The sequence below is a fragment of the Molossus molossus genome, unplaced genomic scaffold (assembly GCF_014108415.1).
Source record: "Molossus molossus isolate mMolMol1 unplaced genomic scaffold, mMolMol1.p scaffold_m16_p_15, whole genome shotgun sequence".
NCBI lineage: Eukaryota > Metazoa > Chordata > Mammalia > Chiroptera > Molossidae > Molossus > Molossus molossus.
Window position 1 is genome coordinate 44,012,643 of NW_023425350.1, and position 24,636 is coordinate 44,037,278.

At 40.1% G+C, this 24,636-nt stretch overlaps 1 protein-coding gene across 8 annotated transcripts in view; it reads right to left on the reverse strand.

Annotated features, from left to right (window-relative positions):
* USP34 (ubiquitin specific peptidase 34) overlaps positions 1-24,636 on the reverse strand; it is a 255,792-nt gene that overhangs the window by 196,670 nt on the left and 34,486 nt on the right. For all 8 annotated transcript variants that reach the window (XM_036262508.1, XM_036262511.1, XM_036262510.1 and 5 more), the window contains exons 2-3: positions 11,698-11,785; positions 566-974 (exon numbers count right to left, since the gene is read on the reverse strand). In XM_036262508.1, coding sequence (XP_036118401.1) covers positions 566-974; positions 11,698-11,785 — 497 coding nt within the window. The remainder of the gene's footprint in view (positions 1-565; positions 975-11,697; positions 11,786-24,636) is intronic.

A 24,636-nucleotide genomic window follows, 5' to 3' on the forward strand; every position in this document is an offset into this window, starting at 1 on the left:
CAAACCGGCCAGGGCTCAATTCCCACTATGTTTAACAAGAAATGCCACTATCTAAAGAAACCTAAGGTGGATTACTAAACTATCAGAAAGGTTTGTAAAAATAATACTAATAGAATTAGTCAAGCACCTTGACTTACAATAGTATTATTTAAAACTAGTAGTTACAGATAATTTAATTTTTTTTTGACAAAGGGAATTCCAAATTCTGTGACCTATGTCTCTAAGAAAGAAATTCAAAATTCTATGTGCTTCTTTTTCCTCAATCATTACCTTTTGAAAGACTAACAATAGAGCATAGATCTACATCAGCAATTTGTTAAAATTACTGACAAACTGTTCAATTTTTATGAGTTCAATTTATAAATCCTTCCTTAATAGGACTATGCTCAGGAAATGCTTAACACAAGTTATCATAGGAATAGTCTAGAGAAAACTGGATTTTTACAATAGTGATTTTTGTAAAATTTTCCATCAATAATAACTGTCTTTATATTTATTCATAAGTTAAAAACTGCCAAGTATGACTTGGTATTACTTAAAATTCACAACACCTATTTTTACATACCTCTATAGTAGGATGAGTATTATGCTTGTAAGCAGTATATAAAGGAAACTGAATTTGAAAAATTTTTGCCACACATAGTAAGAGTTTTTCCTTCTCATCTGTACTCCATAAACTAAAAGGATCAGAACTCTCCTCAGTCAGATTACAAATTCTTGTAGAGTTCGATTTTTTTTCAATTGATTTTTGTCTTTCTGTACTTCCTTCATTACACTCTCTTTCTATATTCAGTGGTTCTTCCGCTTGATTACTCTCATCTTGCCACGTGGAATCTATGTTAATAGTAGTACAATGTTTACAAAGCTGGTCCCGGAGCACTTGAACTTGGGCAATCACTAAGTTAATAAGTGCACACACTACTTGGTTAAAAATCTCCAAATGCTTATATTCCTTGAAGCAGCATAGACATTGCCTATAAAGAAAGAAAGAAAAAAAAATCAATAAATTAATGCTTCCTACAGAAGTTAACAATTACATCTAACAAGTAATAAAAAAAAATAAGCAAATACTAAATACATTTTTCCAGTTTTTATTTCCTTCTTGATGAATAGTACCATAATAACTTTACAAATAGCATCACACCAAAACCCCATACTTCAGCTAATAAAAAATCACCATTTAGGTTGATAGCTATCATCTCAATTTTATGTATGCATTTATCTGTCTTTCTACACAAAGAACTACTTAAGGATAAGGATTTTGGCAAAAATCTTTGCTTCTTTAAGTACCAAATACTCAATATATGTTTAGTAAATACCAGGAAACTGGTCATAATAAAATACCTTATTAGTAAAGCTGCTTATTTTACATAAGCGGTTTTGCTGTCAATTAATTTAAAAACCTATATTTTAAAATTAACAATTTGCTTGAATTCTACTTGGAAGAGGCATTCCTACCCTATTTGGCAGACCAAGAGTTTAGAAATACCACACACACACACACACACACACACACACACACACACCCCTTCATATAAAATAAAAATAAATGGAGTCAGTAATTATTATACACAAATTTAATTTTCTTAAGCAAGTTCAGTTAGTAGCACAATGCCTAGCATATTGTAAATAATCAAAGAGGTCTGGTGAATCAATAAGTAAATGATACACAAGTACCAGGTTATAATAACTGCATCCAAAAACGAATGACAGTCAAAATGCAAAAGGTTAAAGACAAAGAAAGAATCTTAAAAGCAGCAAGAGAAAAGCAGTTAGTTACCTGTAAGGGAGCTCCCATAAGACTGTCAGCTGATTTCTCAAAACAAACTTTGCAGGTCAGAAGGTAATGTCAAGAAATATTCAAAGTGATGGAAAGCAAAGACCTACAACAAAGATTCCTCTACACTGCAAAGCTATCGTTTAGAATCAATGGACATATAAAGAGTTTCCCAGACCAAAAAAAAAAAAAAAGCTAAAGGAATTCACCACCGCCAAACCAGTATTATATGAAATGCTAAAGGGTCTTCTTGACGAAGATAAAAAATATGAACAATAAAATGGCAATAAATACAAATCTATCAATAACTGAATCTATAAACAAAATGAACAAGAAGAACAGAAACAGACTCATAGATACAGAGAACTTCTTTTGGTTGCCAGATGGGGGGAGTGATGGGGGGGATGTGTGGAAAAGGTGAAGGGATTAAGAAGTATTAATTGGTTGTAGACTGAGGAACCTCAAAGGGAAGGGGAAGAGGGGGGACGGGAAGAGATAAACCAAAGAACTTATATGCATATATGAATAAACAATGGATACTGATAATAGTGTGAAGGCAGGAGTGGGGTGAAGAGAAGGGGGTCAATGGGGAAAAATGGGGAGACATCTGAAATACTTTAAACAATAAATATGTTTTTTTAGAAAGTCAAGTAAGCCTTGGCCAGTTTGTCTCAGCAGTTAGAGCATCGGCCTGTGGACCAGAGTCCCAGGTTCGGTTCCCATTAAGGGCATGTACCTTGGTTGCAGTTTGTCCCCAGCCCCGGTTGGGGTCGTGTGGGTAGCAACCAGTTGATGTCTCTCTCTCATATCAATGTTTCTCTCTCCCTACCCTCTCCCTCCCGCTCTATCTGAAAATAAATGCAAAAAAATGTCCTTGGGTGAGAATAGAAGTCAGGTAAAACTTAAAAAAAAAAGAAAAAGAAAAAAAGAAAGACAGTTAAGCAACTAATACTTAAAATTTTCACCTAGTTGTATTATCAAAACATCTATATGTAGTCCAAATAGATCACCAGCTCTTTGTATGACCATACAGAAATAATTGCATTTCTCCAGGTGTGGCAGATTTGAAGTATGGCCACATACTCTTCCCTTTAAAGGGTAAAGGTGAGTTTTCCTTCCCTTCAATTTGGACCAAATTTAATGACTGGCTTTTAATGAACGTAATGTGGCAGAAATGAGTATATGACATCTGAGACTAGGTCATAAAAGTCATTGCCATTTCTGCCTTGCTCTCTTTTGGATCACTCACTCTAAGGGAAGCCAGCTATAATGTTGTAAGACACTCACACTCACTCTAGGGGAAGCCAGCTATCATGCTGTAAGACACTCAAGGAGCCCATGAAAAGGTCCACATAAGAAAAAACTAAGGTCTTACACTGACCACAAGCATCACTTTGCCAACCATGTAAGTGAGCCAACTTGGAATATCCTCCAAGCCTACACAAGGTTCAGATGACTGACCTGACCAACATCTGGAGTGCAACCTTACGAAAAACCCAACCCATAACCAACCAACTGAAACCACTCCCAAATTCCTAACCATAAACACTCTGAGGATAATACATGTTTATTGTCTTAAGATACTACTTTTGGAGTAATCTGTCACACAGAAACAGCTAAATGATACATCATACCAGTTTTATCAGTAGCAAATTGAAAGAATTTTACCTCTAAGGCTTCTTCCAGTTTTAAAATTCTAGAATATCACAATTTATATAAGATATATATGAAGTTTTTCTGATACATAGCTTCTTCCTTTAGGTTTAGGAAAACCAAGTTCAAAGGGAAGGATCATACCTTTGAATATCTTCCTTTTGTGAAAATGAACTCTGAATCCCTCCACTGCCCACACCACCACCCCCCAAAAAATCCCTTTAAGTCAGATTTGGATTAAGAAAGCCTAACAGCCAGTCAAATTTACTTTCAAAATTCATTGTCAGGAAATGAGCAATAAATTGCTTAATAACTGACTAGGAAAGTAATCTTAATCAAATTACTTTGATATATGAACAAAGTAATGGGAAGCTGGATCTAGGTCCTTAAAGGCCTAAAATATACTTCAAGGAGAGCTGAGAGTCTAAGATACACAAACACATCTCTAAAATTATCATATATTACATAAATTATACATTTGACTCTATTACATTCAATTCTGAGTAGTCTAGGTATTTGAATTCTCAATACAGCACAGCATTCCTCTATATATCTATACCCACAATACAAGGGGGAAAAGTGTTTGTTTTTAAATAAAAACATCACTTTCAGTTAAGCCCAGCTTGATTTTACACATGAACTTATTTATTCTCTGTTCTAAGCCCCACTAGAAATATAGTAAAAAAATAATAACAATACAAACTTCATAAGAGAAGAGATCATGAAAGAAAAGAGGACAGATAGCAACAAACTATGGATTCTAGAAAAAGGTGGTACAGCCCTGGCTGGTGTGGTTCAGGGGTCAGAGCGTAGGCCCTCACACTGAAGGGTCTTGGGTTTGGCTACCCATCAAGGGCACATCCCTGGCTTGCAGGTTCGATCCCTACCCTGCTCGAGGAGCAGACAGGAGGCAACTAATTGATGTGTCTCTCTCCTCATATTAATGTTCCTCTGCCCCCACCCCACCCCACCCCCATTCTCTCTAAAAATCAATGGGAAAAAAATATCCTCGGGTGAGGAATAACCAAAAAAGAAGGTGGTACAGTAAATAACTTAGAGTGAAAGAAATAAACTTCAAAGGGGCTACAGAAGAATATGTCAGCAGAAAGAAAGATCTACGCCACAGAACACTGCAAAGGTTCAAGACTAAAGCGCACCAGATACCTCTGAAGGCAGAGATGAAACATGGGACAGAAAAGAGGACTGAATGAAAGGGACAGTTAAAACCTGCAGTTCTCATCCCAGCCAGGATACTATTTCTACTTAACCCAGGAAAACAAGTTTTTCCTGTACATAAATGTGAACAAGATAAATGCAGGAACTCCAGATACTAAAGACAGGGATGATACAAGAAACTGAAAGTAAGAAAATTAAATTAAATAAACGACCGAGTGGTGAACCTCCTCAAGTATTCTCCCCTGCCCAACAACCAGACAAACATTACCATCATACAGTATGATGGCCAACACCTGAAATGCCCCATTCACACAGAACTTCCAAACCATCTTTCAGTGCCCTCTCTTAACCATGAAAAAAGAGACAAGGATAGTAAGACTTTCAAGAAAAAACTGTCTTCACCAAAGGCAGATAAAACAAACATTAAAAAGAAATTCAGAGGAAGCAGATAAAATACAGGAAGAAAAAAAGTGAAAAACGGGTTTTAATTAATGTATATCCTGAGAGACATAAAAGATAATGGCTTGCAGCCTGGCCGGTTTGGCTCAGCGGTTGGAGCGTCAGCCCACGAACAAGTGAGTCATGGGTTTGATTCCGGTCAAGGGAACGTCCATTGCAGTCCATCTCTGGCCCTGGTCGGGTTGTACGGAGGCAACCAGTGGTTGTGTCTCTCCCATATTGATGTTTCTCTCTCTCCCTCCCTCCATCCCACTCTGATGATAAATAGAAAAATATCCTCGGGCGAGGATTAAAAAAAAAAAAAAAGATAATGGATTGCTGAAATAAAAAAATATTAGTAGAGATAGTCAAATTACAAAATAGAGTCCTTTACTGTGTACAAATACATGATATATTCTGCATATACAATATTCATAATTTTAAAAATTAAAATTATAGCAATTTGTAAAATTCGATACAAGGTTCAGAAGGTAAAACTGAAGAGATTTGTCTGAAAGCAGACAAAGAAAAATAATGAGAATAAAAAAAAAAAAGTAAAACATCAATCAAGGAGATGCAATATCTGACTAATAATACTTCCAAGAAGACACAGTGGAAAACACAGAGGTGAGTAAATTAAATTTTTTTTAAATTTCAGAACTTAAAAGCCCACCAAAACACATAACATGATGATATTTCTGAAATCAAGGAGAAACAAGATCGCAAAAGCTTTCAAGAAGTGGTGAATTACTAGGAAGAATTCAGGAATGAAAATAGCTAGTAGTATTTCTCCAAAGCAATAATGAAAGCTAGAATACAATACAACATTTTCAAAGTTCTAAAAAAAATAATTTTCCACCTAGAATTCTGTATCAAACAAGTTATCAATAAAAATAAGGGTAGAACATGCCCTGGCCATTTTGGCTCAATGGTTGGAGCGTCGGCCTGCGGTACAGAGAGACCCAGGTTCGGTTCCCGCTAAGGGCACGTACCTCGGTTGCAGTTTGTCCAGGCCCTGGTTGGTCGTGTGGGTGGCAGCCACTCAATGTGTCCCTTCATACCGATGTTTCTCTCTCTCTCTCTCTCCCTCCCGCTCTATCTGAATGAAAAATGGAAAAATGTCCTCAGGTGAGGATAAAAAAAATAAAATAAAATAAATAAGGGTAGAACAGACATTTTTAGGCCTTGAAAGCTCTAAAAAAATTTTCTTTCCCATGAACCCTTTCTCAGAAAAAATGTCTTCCTAACAAAACAAAGAGGTAAACCAATCGAGATGACAACATGGAATCCCAGAAACTGGGATTTGGCCCACAACCTTTGCATGTGCGAGAGAAACATCTATGATACAGACATGGATTGGTTGCCTCCTACACGACCCTGGCCATGGCCAGGGATTGAACCTGCAACCCAAGTACATGGACTTGACCAGGAATTGAACTTTCAACCCTCCGGTTGGTTAGATGCTCTAACCACTGAGTCAAACGAGTCAGGGCTATACCAATTTATTTTTATCCTCACCCAAGGACACCTTTCGCATTTATCTTTAGATAGAGCAGGAGGGAGAGAGGGAGAAAGAGAGAGAAACCTCATCGATGTGAGAGAGATACATCAAGTGATCGCCACCCACATCGGTGTGAAGGGACACATTGAGTGGCTGCCACCCGCACGACCAACCAGGGCCGGGGACAAACAGCAACTGAGATACATGCCCTTAGCAGGAACCAAACCCAGGCCTCTCTGGTACGTAACTGCTGGGCCAAACCGACCATGGCCCAATTTTTTTTAATTGATTTTTTTAGAGAAAGAGGAAGGGGATCAAGCCTACAATCTAGGCATGTGCCCTGACCAGGAATAAAACTGGGACCTCTCAGTCCATGGTACCATGCTGAATCCACTAAGCCATACCAGCAGGGAAAGAGCTGTACCAATTTTATTGACCAACAAAACAAACATATGGAAAAGTGATGTTTTTGCACAGGAAATACTTTTGGAAATTATTTATATATTTTAAGTTATTTTTATTGTTGAATGTATCACAGATGTCCCTCCTTTTTTTCCCCACTGACCCTGTCCTCCCCAAACCTGCCCACCTCTTCCCTTTTCCCACACTATAGTCTGTGTCCATTGGTTATGCATATATGCATAGAAGTTCTTTGATTTATCTCATCTTGCCCTGACCATCTCTTCCTTTTTCCCACACTACAGTCTGTGTCCATTGGTTATGCATATATGCATAGAAGTTCTTTGATTTATCTCATCTTGCCCTCCCTCCCTCCTTCCCTTTGAGTTCATCAGTCTAACAACCAATTTGTACTTCTTAATTCCTTCATCTTTTCCACCCATATCCCTCCCATCTGTCAAGCAACAAAAAGTTCTCTGTCTATGAGTCTGTTTCCATTCTGCTTGTTCATTTTGTTGTAGATTCAATTGTTGATAGATATGTATTAATTGCCATTTTTTATTGTTCATATTTTCGTTTTTCTCCTTCAAGAAGACCCTTCAACATTTCATATAATACTGGTTTGGCAGAAATGAACTCCTTTAACTTTTTCTTGTTTGGGAAACTCTTGATATGTCCAACAATTCTAAATGATAGCTTTGCAAGATAGAGTAATCTTGGTTGTAGGTCGCTGCCTTTCATCACCTTGAATAGCTCTTACCACTTCTTTCTGGCCTGCAGTTTCTTTCGAGAAATCAGCTGACAGTCTTATTGGAGCTCCTCTGTAGGTAATGAACTGCTTTTCTCTTACTGCTTTTAAGATTCTCTCTTTGTTTTTAACCTTTGGCATTTTGATAATGATGTGTCTTAGTATGGACCTCTTTGGGCTCATCTTGTCTGGGACTCTCTGTGCTTCCTGGACTTGTATGTCTGTTTCCTTCACCAAATTAGGGAAGTTTTCTGTCATTATTTTTTCAAATAGGTTTTCAATTTCTTCTCTCTCCCCCCTCCTTCTGGCACCCCCATGATGCGAATTTTGGCACGCCTGAAACTGTCCCTGAGGCTCCTTACACTATCCTCATTTCTTGGATCCTTTTTTCTTTTGGTGTTCTGATTAAGTATTTTTCGCTTCCTTGTATTCCAAAGCAATGGTTTGCTTCTTGGCTGTACCTACTCTACTACTGATTCTCTGTAAATTATACTTTATTTCAGTTAGTGTATCCTTCATTTCTGAATGGCCCTTTTTTATGTTGTTGATGTTCTCACTAAGTTTCTTGGAGTTCTTCTTAAGTTCCTTGAAGTTCTCACTAAGTTCCTTGAGCATCCTTATAAACAATGTTTTGAACTCTGCACCTGATTATCTCCATTTTGTTTAGTTCTTTTCCTGGAATTTTGTTCTCTTCTTTCCTTTGGGACATGTTTCTTTGTCTCCTCAATTTGGCTGCTTTCCTGTGTTTGTTTCTATGTATTAAGTAGAGCTGCTATGTCTCCTAGGTGTCACAAGGTGGCCTATTGTTGTAGGTGTCCTGTAGGATCCAATGGTACGGCCTCCCTGGTCACCCCAGCTGGGCCCTCGAGGTGCACCCCTAGTGTGGACTGTACACACTTCTGTTATAATTGAGTCTTGATTGCTTCTGGCATGTCCATAGGAGGGATTTACTCATGCTGATCAGCTGCAAAGACGGGCTGTGCCAACTGACCATTGGCCACTGGCCTCTGACTACCTTGGAGGATCAGTGATGTAGGGGCCCACCACACAGAGCAAGACTTACTTCAGTAGCGCTCTGGTACCCAAGTCCACTCATTGAGTGTGTCACTTGTCGAGGTGGTTGTTTGGTGGTGCTTCGCAGTGTTCTGAAGCTGTCCACTGGGTATGCTGGCTCTGGGATAAGGTCAGCCTCTGCCTATGTTCTACCCGGGGCCACCTGGCATAAGCTACAAAGTGATCTGCCGATGGCAGCTTCTTGTGCTGGGCTTGGAGGTGCTCAGGAAAAGCCAAGTTGTAAACCAAGCCTGGCTCTTCTAATGCCAAGCCTGGGGCCACTCAATGAGGGGCATGGGGCTCACTGAGACCAAATGCTGCTTGCTTGAAAGATTTTAGGAAAATCTGAAACAGGATCCAAGACAGGCCAATCCTATGGTAAAGCCATTGGAAACAGCTTGGGTGGGTCCAAAAGTTGGGTGGGGCAGGGCCTCATGTGAATCACCAAGTCAGGGCAAACATTATAAGCCAGGTTGCTGGAGTCCCAGATTTGGCCACTATCTGCCACCCCCAGAAAGGGCTCACCAAAGGAACAACGGCCTTTACCAGCATGTCTGTCTAAGAGAAAGCTGCTCCTCTAGCTCTCAACCCAATGTCAAACAACTCAGTTCTTCCTGGTATGTCTCTGGTGCCTTTCAAGCTGCCGCCCCCAACACTGGAACCTGGAGGGTTCGAGTCCTAGTAAGTCAACAGTTCCAGTTGATTTTGGTTTTTTTCTTCATTTTTTAAGAGAGAGAGATAGGCCCTGGCCGGTTTGGCTCAGCGGTTAGAGCATCAGCCTGCGGTCCACAGAGACCCGGGTTCGGTTCCCGCTAAGGGCACGTACCTTGGCTGCAGTTTGTCCCCGGCCCTGGTTGGGTCGTGTGGGTGGCGGCCACTCGATGTGTCCCTTTCACATCGATGTTTCTCTCTCTCCTTCCTGCTCTATCTGAGTAAAAAATGGAAAAATGTCCTCGGGTGAGGATAAAAAAAAAAAAAAAAAAGAGAGAGAGATAGAAACATCGATGAGAGAGAATATCGACTGGCCACCTCCTGCATGCCCCCCACCAGGGATTTGGCCCATAACCTGGGCATGTGCCCTGACTGGGAATCAAACTGGCGACCTCTTGGTGCATGGGTCGATGCTCTACCACTGAGCCACACCAGCCAGGCTCGTTGGTTTTTACAGCCAGAAGTTATGGGGACTTTTTTTTAATGGCTGGGAGCCTGGTGTGGGACAGGGACCGCTCGCTCCTTACGGAGGACCTTCACAGCAAAGGTATCCCTCCTGATTTTTATCTGACACACGTGGGCATGGGACCAGCCCATCCACGCCTCTACCCCTCTTCCTGTCTCGATGTAGCTTCTTCTTTAATAATTGCAGGACTTCCAATCAGCTCAATTTCAGATGGTTCTGAATAATGGCTGTTTTGTAGTTTAGTTGTAATTTTGATGTGGTTGTGGGAGGAGGTGAGTACCGCATTTACCTACACTGCCATCTTGACTGTAAGCTCCCAAAATTATACTATTCTGATAAACTATCATCAGCTAGCCTGTGTGCCTCCAGATGTTCATTTATGTTATCACTTTATTTATTAATATGTTCATTAATCACTGCACATAATGCTTCAAATATTCTTTACCCATAAAAATTTTAGAAGGAATAAGAAGTTTAAACAGCATAGGGACACAAGACAAAAGAGTATTTAGCCATATCCAACTAAATCACACCGAGGAACAAAAATCTGCAAATCTTTGTAACAAACTTTGGTTGTATTAATTACTGTGTTCCCTAAAGTTTTATTCTCCATAGTCTCAATATATGTATTATTTTTTTATTTTTTATCCTCACCCGAGGACATTTTTCCATTTTTTGTTCAGGTAGAGTAGGAGGGGGAGAGAGGAACAGAGAGAGAAAGAAACATCGACATGAAGGGACACATCAAGTGGCTGCCACCCGCACGACTGACCAGGGCCAGGGACAAACTGCAACCGAAGCACGTGCCCTTAGCGGGAACCGAACTCGGGTCTCTCAGCACCGCAGGCCGACGCTCTAACCGCTGAGCCAAACCGGCCAGGGCTATATGTATTATTTTTAAATGAACCTAATATACATAATTATTATGGAAAAGGAACAAATAGCAAATGGCTTCCAGCAGAGTCAGGATCAAGTTTGTTACAGGTCTCTGGCTATGACACAACAATTCTGTAATCTCTCAAAATAATTATTTTTAGAATTCTGATCACACCCATATTGGTTATTAATAAAGGGTTAAAGAAAAAACAATATTTATTTTTCAAAGCACATTTTTATTTTTTGATTGATTTTTAGAAAGAGAGGGAGAGCCCTGGCCGGTTTGGCGCAGCAGTTGGAGCGGCGGCCTGCGGTACTGAGAGACTCAGGTTCGGTTCCTGCTAAGGGCACGTACCTCTGTTGCAGTTTGTCCCCAGCCCTGGTTGGTCGTGTGGGTGGCAGCCACTCGATGTGTCCCTTCACATCGATGTTTCTCTCTCTCTCTCTTCCTCTCTCTCCCTCCCGCTCTATCTGAACAAAAAATGGAAACATGTCCTTGGGTGAGAATAAAAAAAAAAAGAGAGAGAGGGAGAGAAATAGAAACATCAATATGAGAGAGAGACGTTGATCAGCTGCCTCCTACAAGCCCCCTCCTGGGGATCGAGGTCGCAACCCAGGAATGTGCGCTGACCAGGAATCGAACCAGGACCTCTCAGTCCATGGGACCAGACTCAATCCACTGAGCCACACCGGCCAGGCTTGAATTTTTTATGTTTTAAAAACAAAACCATAAGTGGCCCCATGAGTAAGGAAGAAGGGAATATTTAATAAATACTGATGAACTGTCATTTAATTACTGACAGTATGCAACCTAACATCCTAAAAGGAAAAACTTGATGACAAAGCAAATTTAAAATACAACTCCAAAGTCAGTCTTCAAAATACTTAAGGATACATACCTCTGTGTCCAGGAATTGATATAAGCAAATATTCTGAGAGTATGTTCCTTTCTGAGCTGCAGTCCATCACCACCTTCTATATCTGATACTAAAATAAAAAAAATAAGTTTTAAATTATGACTAAATAATGCTAAACCAATGCTAAATCCACTACTACACACACACACACACACACACACACACACACACACACAGCCTAGATTTACAAATGCAAGTATTTCAGGTGATTTTCCCTTTTTTTTTTTTTTGCTTTCACCAAAGAAATCATGGCTTGCTTAATTAATGACTAATTTCAGCCTAAGATGAGATTTTTAATATATGTAATTCTGAACAGAAAAAAAAAAAAAGACACTTTGCAATTATTCTGGTATTGTCTCTCAAATTCAAATCCACCCTTCTGTTCTATGCCTTGTGATGCTGGGGCTGGGACTCTGCAAGCTACAATTTTTTCATTTCCAGCTGGCTTCCTGTTAAGATCTTCCTCCAGTGCTTACACCGCACTTGAACAAAACTGGAAGGTAGTGCAAGACCAAGGACTTGTTAGCTTGCTGTATCTGAAAGCATCACTCAGTGGCAGCAATGATTCCAGGCTCCAGCTTCTAAGAACCTATCTCATGATACCCCTCTCTTAGAGGTACGAGGATTAGCCCAAGCAGCATCCCTTTCTTGAAGTCCTAGACAACCCTTTCCTTTGTTTCCCCAGCTTTAGGGGAGAACAGATGTTTCCTGCAGTTGTCATCATTCAACATCATTTCCTGGGTGTCCTCTGGGTTCCCTCTTTGCTCTTCAAACCTTCGATATCTGTTTAATTACTTCTCCTTATTAAATTCCCTCTTCAATTCCCTGACTGGACCCTGACTGACATACTGGCATTTCATTTATGATTATGTACTACTACTATGCTACTATTACTAGTATGGCAACAACAGAAGGAATCTACAGTTAAATCTAAGAGTTCAATAAGTCTTTTAATGTATAATATTTGATTGTACAAAATCAGGGATCAGCAAAATGCTCTATGATGGGCCAGAAAGGGAATATTTTTAGGCTCCACAGGCCATCAAGACTCTTTCACAACTAGGCAACTCTGCCATTGTATCTTGAAAGCATTCAGACAGGTATTTAAACAAATGAGCACACTCATGTTATAAAAAAACAACAACAGCTGGCCAGATTTGGTACATTGGGCCATAGTTTGCCAACTCTATGTTAAACAAAGTCCAACAAGATAACATAACACATGGCATTAAAATCTTCACTGTGTCTAGAAGCCATCATATGCGCATTCATTTAATACTTGTTGAGTACTCTATATGCTATAGACAATGCTGAATGAAACAGCAACAGTCCCTACCTCATGAAACTTAGTCTAATGAGAAAAAGAAGAAGAAGAAAATGTAAATATATAATACTTATACATATTGTGATAAATGCCAAGAAGAAACCAAGTAAGGTACTGTGTACCAAAAAGTACAATCCACCTTAGAATGGAGGAAAAGAGTCTCTGAAGAGGGGATTTTAAAGCAACGACTGAAATGTTAAGAATTCAGACATGAAAGAGAGAGAGCTTAAAGCATTCTAGGTAAAGAAGTTGATGTTTAAAGAGAATCCTCAGGATAATGGGAAGAAAAATACAAGGAGGACCACTGTGCACAGACCCAAGAATACTAGTTAAGTCAGGAGCAAGAGAATAAAAGGGCTTTAGGGTAAGATGGTTCCGAGGTGGGGAAATAAACATATAGTTTAGATTTGATTTAAATGAAAAAAAAAAAGCTTTACTCTTTTAGAGGAATTATAATAAATATTGACAGAAATTCAATATACATGCATGCTAACTTGGCAACTACTAAATACAGGAATGAAAGAAATAATGAAAGTCAAAAGTGTAACTACAGTATACTGCGTGGCTTAGCAATGAACAATATTTCCATAGTCACAATAACATAAATACACAATACTAATTAAAAAAACAATTGGAAAGGCATGGCGAATAAAAAAGCAAATCCTATTCCTTCCAAAGAAGTCAATAGACCAACAGAACTTCTATAAAAGGAAGTCAACAGTTGAAAGTATGTACCAATAAATAACAATATGATTAATCATTTAGACCAGTGATTTTCAAACTTTTTCATCTCATGGCACAAATTAATTACTAAAATTCTGTGCCACACAAAAAATATGTAATATTTGTTGCCAATCTGACAAAAAAAACACAACTATAGGGGATGGAACCCTAGTCAGAAGGATTATCATGTGCAAAGGTCCAAGGAAATAAGAGAGAAAAATATAATATGCTGAAAAATGATAAATGAGGGAATGAGAAAGTAAAATAAAGCTGCTCAAGAAGCTAATAGATCTAATGCTTGACTTACTAAATAATGTAAGATGTAGTCAGAAAATCCTATTACCAACCAAAAACCATAAACACCTCAAAATCTGTTGCCTTGAAGGTAAGGTGTTAAATGATCTATTACTGGCCCTGGAGTTACATACATTAAAAAAGCTATTCAGCCCTGGCCAGTGTGGCTCAGCGGTTAGAGCGTCCGCCTGTGGTCCGGAGAGACCCGGGTTCGGTTCCCGCTAAGGGCATGTACCTCGGTTGCAGTTTGTCCCCGGCCCTGGTTGGTCGTGCGGGTGGCAGCCACTCGATGTGTCCCTTTCACATCGATGTTTCCCTCTCTCTCTCTTCCTCTCTTTCCCTCCCACTCTCTCTGTACAAAAAATGGAAAAATGTCCTCGGATGAGGATTAAAAAAAAAAAAAAAAAAAGCTATTCAGCCCTGGCCAGTGTGGCTCAGATGGCTGGGTGTCATCCTGTGCACTGAAGGCTTGCAGTTCAATTTCTGGTCGGGGTACATGCTGGTTGCGGGCTGGATCCCTGGTGGAGTCGTGCAGGATACAGTTATAAACTTGAATAAACAACTGTCAGACAAAATTTAACTTTCTTTTTTTTAATTCTCACCCGAGGACATTTTTGCATTTATCTTCAGATAGAGTGGGAGGGAGAGAGGGAGGAAGAGAACGAGAGAAACATCGATGTGAGAGAGACATTGACTGGCTGCCACCCACACAACCCCAACTGGGGCTGGGGACAAACCGCAACCGAGGTATGTACCCTTAGCAGGAACCAAACCTGGGACTCTCTGGTCTGCAGGCCAACGCTCTAACTGCTGAGCCAAACTGGCCATGGCCAAAATTTAACTTTTAATATCTTAAGTGTATTATTCTTTTGTACATATTTGAAATCTGCCAAAAATTTTTAGTAAACGATTCAGAGAGAAAAGGATATTACCTAGAAAAACAATATTCAAGATTGAGAGACAGACTTCTTACATTAAAACCTTCAAAATGCTAAAATAATGGCCAATCTAGAATATTACACCTAGGCATACCTCAAGAGGAAGGGTAAAATAAAAGTTTGAACAAATACATATGCTTTACAGTGACAGGCCAGGAATAACAAGGTGCTTCTCTAAAGAAAAACAAAAGGAGATGGAGGGGAAAGGAAACGCATCCAGGAACAAGAGGTTGGGGGGAAGGGTAAACGTGGATAAATCTAAATAAGCAAACTGGTAAAATGTCAACAAGATAATGTATTAGTTTGGGAAACTTAAAAGTCAACTGAAATATAGTTTTAGACAACAATGTATGTTGAAAGATGGCAGAAACAAAGACTGGCATTCTTTTTTTTTTAATCCTCATCCGAGGACATTTTTCCATTTTTTGTACAGACAGAGTGGGAGGGAGAGAGGGGAAGAGAGAGAGAGGGAAACATCTATGTGAAAGGGACACATCGAGTGGCTGCCACCCGCACGACCAACCAAGGCCGGGGACAAACTGCAACCGAGGTACATGCCCTTAGCGGGAACCGAACCCGGGCCTCTCTGGACCGCAGGTGGACGCTCTAACCGCTGAGCCAAACCGGCCAGGGCAAGACTGGCATTCTTAAAAGTATTTTGAAGGGATACGTCTGGTCATATAAAAACTTTAAATTGTAGACAAAGAAAGCAAACTTCAACAAAACTAAAAACTGGGCAAAAAGAGATTAGAAAAGAAGAGATAGGGTGAGAGAAACAGGCCCAAAAAAAGAAAAATAATACACATATAGTCCGAACTTACCACTAAAATGCTATTTTTCTCTTACCAGGCTTGCAAAATATTTAAATAATACCTAGTGTTGCCCTGGCCAGTTTGACTCAGCGGTGGAGCATCAGCCCATGGACTAGTGAGTTGCAAGCTGGATTCCGGTCAAGGGCATGTACCTTGATTTTGGTTCATTCCCAGCCCTGACCACAGTCATGTGGAAGGCAACCAGCAGACGTCTCTCTCTCTCACATCGATGTTTCCCTCTCTCTCCCTCCCTTCCACTCTATCTGAAGACAAATAGAAAAATATCTTCAAGTGAAGAAAAACAGGTACTTTCATACATCACTAAAAACAATTTCACAATATTTATCAAATTTAAAATTCCACTGATCCTCTGAATAATCTTTTAAGCACCTTTGTCCTGTACATTGTTTCTTATCTAAAACAACATGTATGGATATTCAACACAGCATTGTTCATAATAATGAAAACCTGGAAATAATCTAAATATCTATCAATAGAAGACAAAGTAAATAGATTTTGACAATAAAAACTATGCATAAATAAAAAAGATGCTCTTTATAAACTTGTATTAAATAATCTACAAAAAGTGAATAAAGAAAAAATATTATTTTATTTATTTATTTTTATCCTTACCCGAGGACACTTTTTTACATTTTTTGTTTAGACAGAGCAGGAGGGAGAGAAGAAAAGAGAGAGAGAGAGAGAAACATCGACGTGAAAGGGACATATCGAGTGGCTGCCACCCACACAACCCAACCAGGGTCGGGGACAAACTGCAACCGAGGTACGTGCCCTTAGCGGTAACCGAACCCAGGTCTCTCTGGACTGCAGGCTGACGCTCTAACCGCTGAGCCAAACTGGTCAGGGCCAAAAATATTATTTTAAATTATGATTTTATAATGATTCTCAAAATAAGAAAACAATTCATCAAATGTTAAAATTCTGAAGCATTAATTCACTGTTTGAAAAGTGGTAAATAAAAGGGAAGGTTGGACATTTATCCTGCTTTCTTGTATTAGTGATCATTCAAAGTAAATAATAAGCAGGTAATGAAAGGAAATGTCTCCTCATACAGATAGATCAAATAATAGAGAAAATAATAGGATTAGAATATGACCATTTGCAACTGTTAATAAAAGATCTAGGCAATGACTGCAGGCATTACAAAAAAGGCCACAACACCCAGCCAAGTGGATCAATTGTTTGGAGTGTTATCCTGTATACCAAAAATGCTGTGGGTTCGGTTCCCAGTCAGGGCACATACCTGGGTTTTAAGTTCGATCCTTGGTTGGGGTGCATGTGGGAGGCAATCAATAGATGTTTCTCTCTCTCTCCCTCCCCCTCTCCCTTTCACTCTAATATCAATAAAAAATATATGTATTTTTTAATTATATAAAAAACAAATCTAAGCTTGGCTGGCATAAAGCATATCAACAGAGAATGATATCATCAAAATAGCAAAATAGGAGTTTTCTACCACCTTCCTCCCAAAGAACACTGATTTTAACAATCACTCATGGACAACCGTGTTTTTGTGGAAGTCTGGGAGTCCAGCAGAGAAGTGTCAGCACACCACTGGAACAAAACAAAAAAATCCAAGTTTTGGACACACTGAAGAGGGTAAGAGGAACTATTTCACTTTACCTGTGACACCTTTCCCTCAAGATACACAACACAGTGCCGAGATCTTCTTAGTCTGTGATTTCGCCCATAAAAGTGAGACTGTGTAAGAGCCCAGTTTCCCCAGTTGTGCAGAATACTGCTAAAGACACTGAGGTACTACATGACTAGGGGATGGAGTAAGGCAAGGAGAACAGCAGGGTTCTCAAAGAACATAAAAAAGTACATGGATCCTACTAAGTGCAATGCAGAAAGCCCAACCACAAGCCACTTTGTTTGAGGATGCCCCCAACTGGCAAACAGGTACCCCCAAACTCTTCATACACACACAAACGTGAGAATTCAGGAACACTTTAGGGAAAGCAAACCAGAAGTTGTCAGTACTCAGCCCAGCTTTCCATGATAAAGAGAAGACATACAATCTTAAGGATTCCCTCCAAAGGAGTATAAGAAATTAACAGCTATATCCATAGAAAAGCCTGAGAAAGCCTCAATCTCTAACAGAGCTGACAGAAGCTATGTCTCTCCCCAATCCAGTCAGTAAGGTGATTGCTTTTTCTTTTTGTCAATTTTTTTTTTAAATCCTCACCCTAAGATACTTTTCCATTTATCTTCAGATAAAGTGGGAGGGAGAGAGAAAGAAACATCAACGTAAAACAGACACATCAACTGGTTGCCTCCCACATGACCCCAACCAGGGCCAGAGACCAAACCACAACCGAGGTATGTGTCCTTGACTGGAATCGAACCCACAACTCTTTGGTCCACAGGTCAACATTCTAATCGCTGAGCCAAACCAGCCAGGGTTTCTAAATGTTTTATTTTTTTAGAGAGAAGGAAGGGAGAGACAGAAACATCGATGTGAGAAAGAAACACTGATCGGCCAACTCCTGCATGTTCCTACTGGGGATCGAGCCCACAATCTGGGCATGTGCCCTGACCAGAAACTGAACCAGGACTTCTCAGTCCATGGGACAACACTCAATACACTAAGCCACACCGGCCAGGCCAGGTGACTGCTTTTTCAAATGCAAAAACAACTTAACTTCAAGAAACATGGAAAAAGAAAAAAACTAAGAAACTAAAGCACTAAAGAAACAATAATTTTCCAGTAACCAATCCCAAAGAGATGGACATCTGTGATTTGTCCAATAAAGATTTCAAAATAGTCTCTTTAAGAAAGCTCAGTGGCCTATAAGAAAACAGAAAATTCAACAAAATCAGAAAAATACATGAAAAAAATGAGAAGTTTTAAAAAAGACAAATATCATAAAAAAAAATGAACCAAAGAAGGTCTGTAGCTAAAGAATACAATGAATGGCCCTGGCCGGTTTGACTCAGCAGTTGGAGCGTCGGTGGCCTGCAGACCAGAGAGTCCCAGGTTCGATTCCCACTAAGGGCACATACCAAAAAAAAAAAAATAGCCCTGGCCGGTTTGGCTCAGCGGTTAGAGCGTCGGCCTGCGGTCCTGAGAGACCCGGGTTCAGTTCCCGCTGAGGGCATGTACCTCGGTTGCAGTTTGTCCCCGGCCCTGGTCGGCTGTGCGGGTGGCAGCCACTCGATATGTTCCTTTCACGTCGATGTTTCTCTCTCTCTCTCTGTTCCTCTCTCTCCCTCCCACTCTACCTGAACAAAAAATGGAAAAATGTCCTCGGGTGAGGATAAAAAAAAAAAAAAAAATACAGTGAATGAAGTAAAAATGTAACAGACAGTATCAACAGCAGACTTGATCAAACAGAAGAACCTGAAGTTATCAAGTCAGAGAACAAATGAAAAATAAACAAGAGTGAAGAAAGCTTATAGGAACTATGGGATGCAATGAAGAGAAACAATTTATGTATTATTGGAGTGCCAGAATGAGAAAAGAAGAAAGGAGGGAAAAGGGCAGCAGTGTATTTAAAAATAATAAAAGCGGAGGCAGGTGGGTGCCCCTTGGGGCTCCCTCCTCATGCTTGAGCTCCCCACTGCCCCTGCTCCCACAAGGCTCCTGCTGGTGTCCTTGGAGCATAGGAGGCTGCTGAATTTGAATGGCAGGGTCCAGTAGAAGCTGCATGTCTCCCCTCTGAGGCAGGGAGGGCATCCATGGCTGCAGCCAACAAGGGCAACAAGCCCAGAGACCAGAGTATCCACTCTGTGGCAGGCCATGATGCAGAAGGCTCCCACAGCCACATCCACTTTGATGAGAAGCTGTATGACTTGGTGGTCATGGTCAACCCCAGGAGAGTGACAGCAGCTTTCTGGCCAAGGTATGTGCACACTTCCTCCATCATCATCCTTGTAACCTCTACCTCCTCCTCAGCCCTGCCTGGCTTCCTGTGCCTGTCTGTTCCATCTCTTTTAAACTGGCTCCATAGGTATCTCTTTATCCCTCCCTGGGCCTTGGTTTCCCCACCTATAAAGTGGGAGGTGGTGAGATTTTAATGAAATGAATGCATTCAGAATGTCACCTCGAATGAGGTGAGCAGAGTGGAGCTGTTGTTTTATCATCTGTTACAATCAGCATCACCCTAACAATAGCAATGGAAGGTGGGTGTCAAGGCTGTAATCTCACAGGCCTGGGTTCAGGTCCAGGCCTGCTAGTCTGGTTCTGTAACTTTGGGCAGGTAACCTCAGCTTCCTGTTCTCTGAAATGAAGATAATTCACATTACACAGAGTTGGTTCAAAAATAATATGGAAGAACATATGTATGTTAAAATATATATATAAACAATAATAATAATTATAGCTGAGAACTTCCCAAATCTGGGGAGAGATTTGAACATCCAACTTTATGAAACTCACAGTTCCCAAAATATTCCAACTCAAAAAGTTCTCCTACAATACACATCACAATAAAACTATCTGAAACAGAAAAACAAAATTCCTCACATACAAGGAAATAATCAAAAGGCTATCAGCAGATTTCTCAGCAAAAATCTTACAAACGCAGAGAAAATGGTATGATATATTCAAGTGCTGAAAGAAAAAACTGCCAGCTAAGAATCCTTTACCAGGAAATGCTGTCCTTCAGAAATGAAGGACAGAAAGACTTTCTCAAACAAAAGCTGAGAGAGTTCATCAACAATGGATATCTCTTAAAAGAAATGCTGACAGCCCTGGCCGGTTTGGCTCAAGGGTTAGAGCATTGACCCTCAGACCGAAGAGTCTCAGGTTAGATTCCTGGTCAAGGGTGCACACTTCAGTTGCAGGTTCGAGTCCCAACCTGGGTTGGGGTTGTGCAGGAGGCAACCAATTGATGTCTCTCTTTCACATCAATGTTTCTCTCTCTCCCTCCCTTTCTCCCACTCTATGTAAAAATCAATGGAAAAATATTCTCGGATGAGGATGAAAATAAGATAATAAAAGAAATACTGACAAAAATGTCTCTCGATGAAATAAAAGGATACTAATTACCATCCAAAATATAAAACACTGAAAAAGGTTAAGTACATAGTCAAATTCTGAATACTCTACTACTGTAACAATATGGTGTTATGGCTCACTTAAATTTTAAAAAGGTTAAAGAACAAAACTACTGCCTGGGCTGGTTTGGCTCAGCAGTTAGAGCATCGGCCTGTGGATCAGAGAGTCCCAGGTTTGGTACCTGCTAAGGCCACGTACCTTGGTTGCAGTTTGTCCCCACTCCAGCCGGGGTCATGTGGGTAGCAACCACTGGATGTGTCTCTCTCGTATCAATGTTTCTCTCTCTCTTCCCTCCTCTCCCTCCCACTCTATCTGAAGACAAATGTAAAAATGTCCTTGGGTGAGGATAAAAAAAAGAAAGAAAAAACTACTAAAAGTATAGCTATAACAATTTGATAATAAATACACAATTGAAAAAATGTAACTTGTGCTATCAAAAACAAATACTAATGGGATGAGAGTAAAAAGGTATGCAGTTAAAGTGTTATCAGCTTAAAATGGACTAGCTTATCTATAAGATGTTTTATGTAAGCCTCATGGTAACCAAAGAGCAAAAACGTACAGTAGATACAAAAAAGACAGAGGAGGGAATCAAAGCATACCACTAAGGAAATCATCAATTCACATAAGACAGCAAGAGAGGAAGAAAGGAGAAAGGAAACTACAAAAGAGCCAGAGAACAATAAAATGGCAGAAGTCCTTCCCTATAAATAAATAATTACTTTAAATGTAAACAAAATAAATTCTCCAATCAAAGGCATAGTCTGGCCACGCAGACTAAAAAAACAAAAACCAAGATGTTGCCTGCAAGAGACTCACTACAACTTTAAAGACACATACAGAGGCTCAATGTGAAGGGATGGAAATATATATTCCACGTAAATGCACACAAAAAGAAAGAAGGGGTACTTACATTTATATTAGGGGGGGGTGGGAAGACTTTAGGCAAAAAACTTAACAAGAGACCAAGAAGGCCATTATATAATAATAAAGGGACCAATTAATCAAGAGGGTACAGCAATAATAATTATATATATGCCTTATGTCAAAGTTATCTAAACATACTAAGCAAATACTAACAGATCAGAAGAGAGAAACACACACAAATTATTACAGGAGGGAACTTCAATATCCCACTTTCAACAATGGATTGTTCACACAGAAAATTAAAAAGAAAACAATGGACTTCAACAATACTTTATTTAGAACAAGCATATACCAAACATTCCATCCAACAACAGTAGAACACATATCCACCTCAAGTGCACAGAGAACATTCTCCAGGATAGACCATATGTTAAGGTCACAAAACAAGTATTAGCAAATCTAAGACTGAAATCACTCTGGCCAAGTGGCACAGGTGGTTACAGCATCATCCTGTACACCAAAAAGTTGCGAGTTTGATTCCCAGTCAGAGCACATACCTTGGTTTGATCCCCAGTTGGGGCACCTATGGGAGGCAACCAATCGATGTTTCTCCTCCTTCACATCCCCCCCCCAAATCAATAAACATATCCTCAGGTGAGAATTCATAAAAAGTTTTTAAAAGGCTGAAATCATACTGAATATCTTTTCCAACCATAATGATATTTTAAAAAAAGAAAAAAAAAATCAAGCCCGGTTGGTGTGGTTCAGTGGATTGAGCATCAGACCTTTGGATGGTTCAATTCCCAATCAAGGTACATGCCGGGTCACGGGCTCAATACCCAACAGGGGGCATGAAGGAGGCAGCTGATCAATCTTTCTCTCTTTTTCTCTCTCTCTCTCCTTGATGTTTCTATCTAGTCCTCTTTAAAAAAAAAAAAGAACAGCCCTGGCCGGTTTGGCTCAGCGGTTAGAGCGTCGGCCTGCGGACCACAGAGTCCCAGGTTTGGTTCCCGCTAAGGGCACATACCTCGGTTGCAGTTAGTCCCCGCCCAGGTTGGGGTTGTGTGGGTGGCAACCAGTCGGTGTTTCTCTCTCACATCGATGTTTCTCTCTCTCTCTCTTCCCTCCTCTCTCCCCACTACTCTATCTGAAGATAAATGCAAAAATGTCCTCCGATGAAGATTAAAAAAAATTATGTGTAAGAAAAAAAAAATCAAACTGAAAATTTCACAAATATGTGAGTTGTTTTTTTTTTATCCTCACCCAAGGACATTTTTCCATTTTTTGTTCAGATAGAGTGGGAGGGGGAGAGAGAGAGAAACATCAACGTGAAAGGGACACATCGAGTGGTTGCCACCCGCACGACCCATCCAGGGCCGGGGACAAACTGCAACCGAGGTACGTGCCCTTAGCGGGAACCGAACCAGGTCTCTCTGAACCGCAGGCCAACGCTCCACCGCTGAGCCAAACCGGCCAGGGCACAAATATGTGGATATTAAACAACACACTTCTGAACAACCATTGAGTCCAAAAAAAGTCAAGAGGAAATAAAAAAAATAAATCTTGAGACAAACAAAATTAAAACCACAACATTCCAAAACTTATGAAATGCAGCAAGAGATAAACATATGAATGCAATATTAAGGAGAAAAAAATCTCAAAAAAACACCTAATTTTACACCCCAAGAAACTAGAAAAAGAACAAACTAAGCCCAAAGTTAGCAGAAGAAAGCAAGTAACAAAAATCACAACAGAAATAAAGTAGAGACTAGAAAAAACAAACTAATGAAACTAAAAGCTGGGTTTTCTTTTAAAGATATATATGTTTTTGTTTCATCTTCACCTGAGGATATTTTTCCATTGATTTTAGATAGAGTGGGAGAAAGTGGGGTGGAAGAGGGGAGGAAGGGAGAAGGAAAGAAAGAGACAGAGAAAGAGAGAAAAAGAGAGAGACAGACATCAATGCGAGAGATACACATTGATTGGATGCCTCCCGCATTACACAGACCAGGGCCGGGGATTGAACCTGCAATCCTAGTACACACCCCTTGATCGGGAACCAAATCCATGACCCTTTGGTCCATGTGCCGATGTTCCAACCACTGAGCAAAAGTGACCAGGGCTAAATATTTTTTAAACTTTTTATTGGTTTCCCTTGATTTTTTAAAATGTTTTTTATTGATTTTAGAGAAAGAGGACAGGAGAGAAAGACAGAAACATCGACAAATCAGCTGCCACGTGGCACGACCCCAGCTGGGGATTGAGCCTACAACCCAGACATGTGCCCTGACCAGGAATCAAACCAGGAACCTCTTGGTGCATGGGTCAATGCTCAACCACTGAGCCAAACTGGCCAGGCTAAAGATTTGTTTTCAATGGACAAATCTCCCTGGCCAGTTTTGCTCAATGTTAGAGCATCGGCCCGCAGGCCAGAGAGACCTGCGTTCGGTTCCTGCTAAGGGCATGTACCTCAGTTGCAGTTTGTCCCCGGCCCTTGTTGGTCATGTGGGTGGCAACCAGTCGATGTGTCTCTCTCACATCGATGTTTCTCTCTCTCTTCCTCCCTCTCTCCCTTCTGCTCTATCTGAAGATAAATGCGGAAAAAAAAAAAAAAGTCCTCGGGTGAGGATAAAAAAATCAAATTAAATGGACAAATGTTTCTAGACTAAGGAAAACAGGAAACACTCTAAATAAATAAATCAGAAATAAAAAAGGAGACAACTGAGGTGTTAAAATTGATACCACATATCATAAGGGACTAATGAGAACAATATAAGCCAACAAAATGGACAACCTAAAAAAATAAATTTCTAGAAACATACAGCCTACCAATGTTACCACTGTAATTAGCTAGCTAGTATTAATAATAGGAAGGAGCAAAGGGAAGGCCAAACATTAGAAGTATAGTCATCTAGGCAGTTTCACCAGGAAGCTGCAACT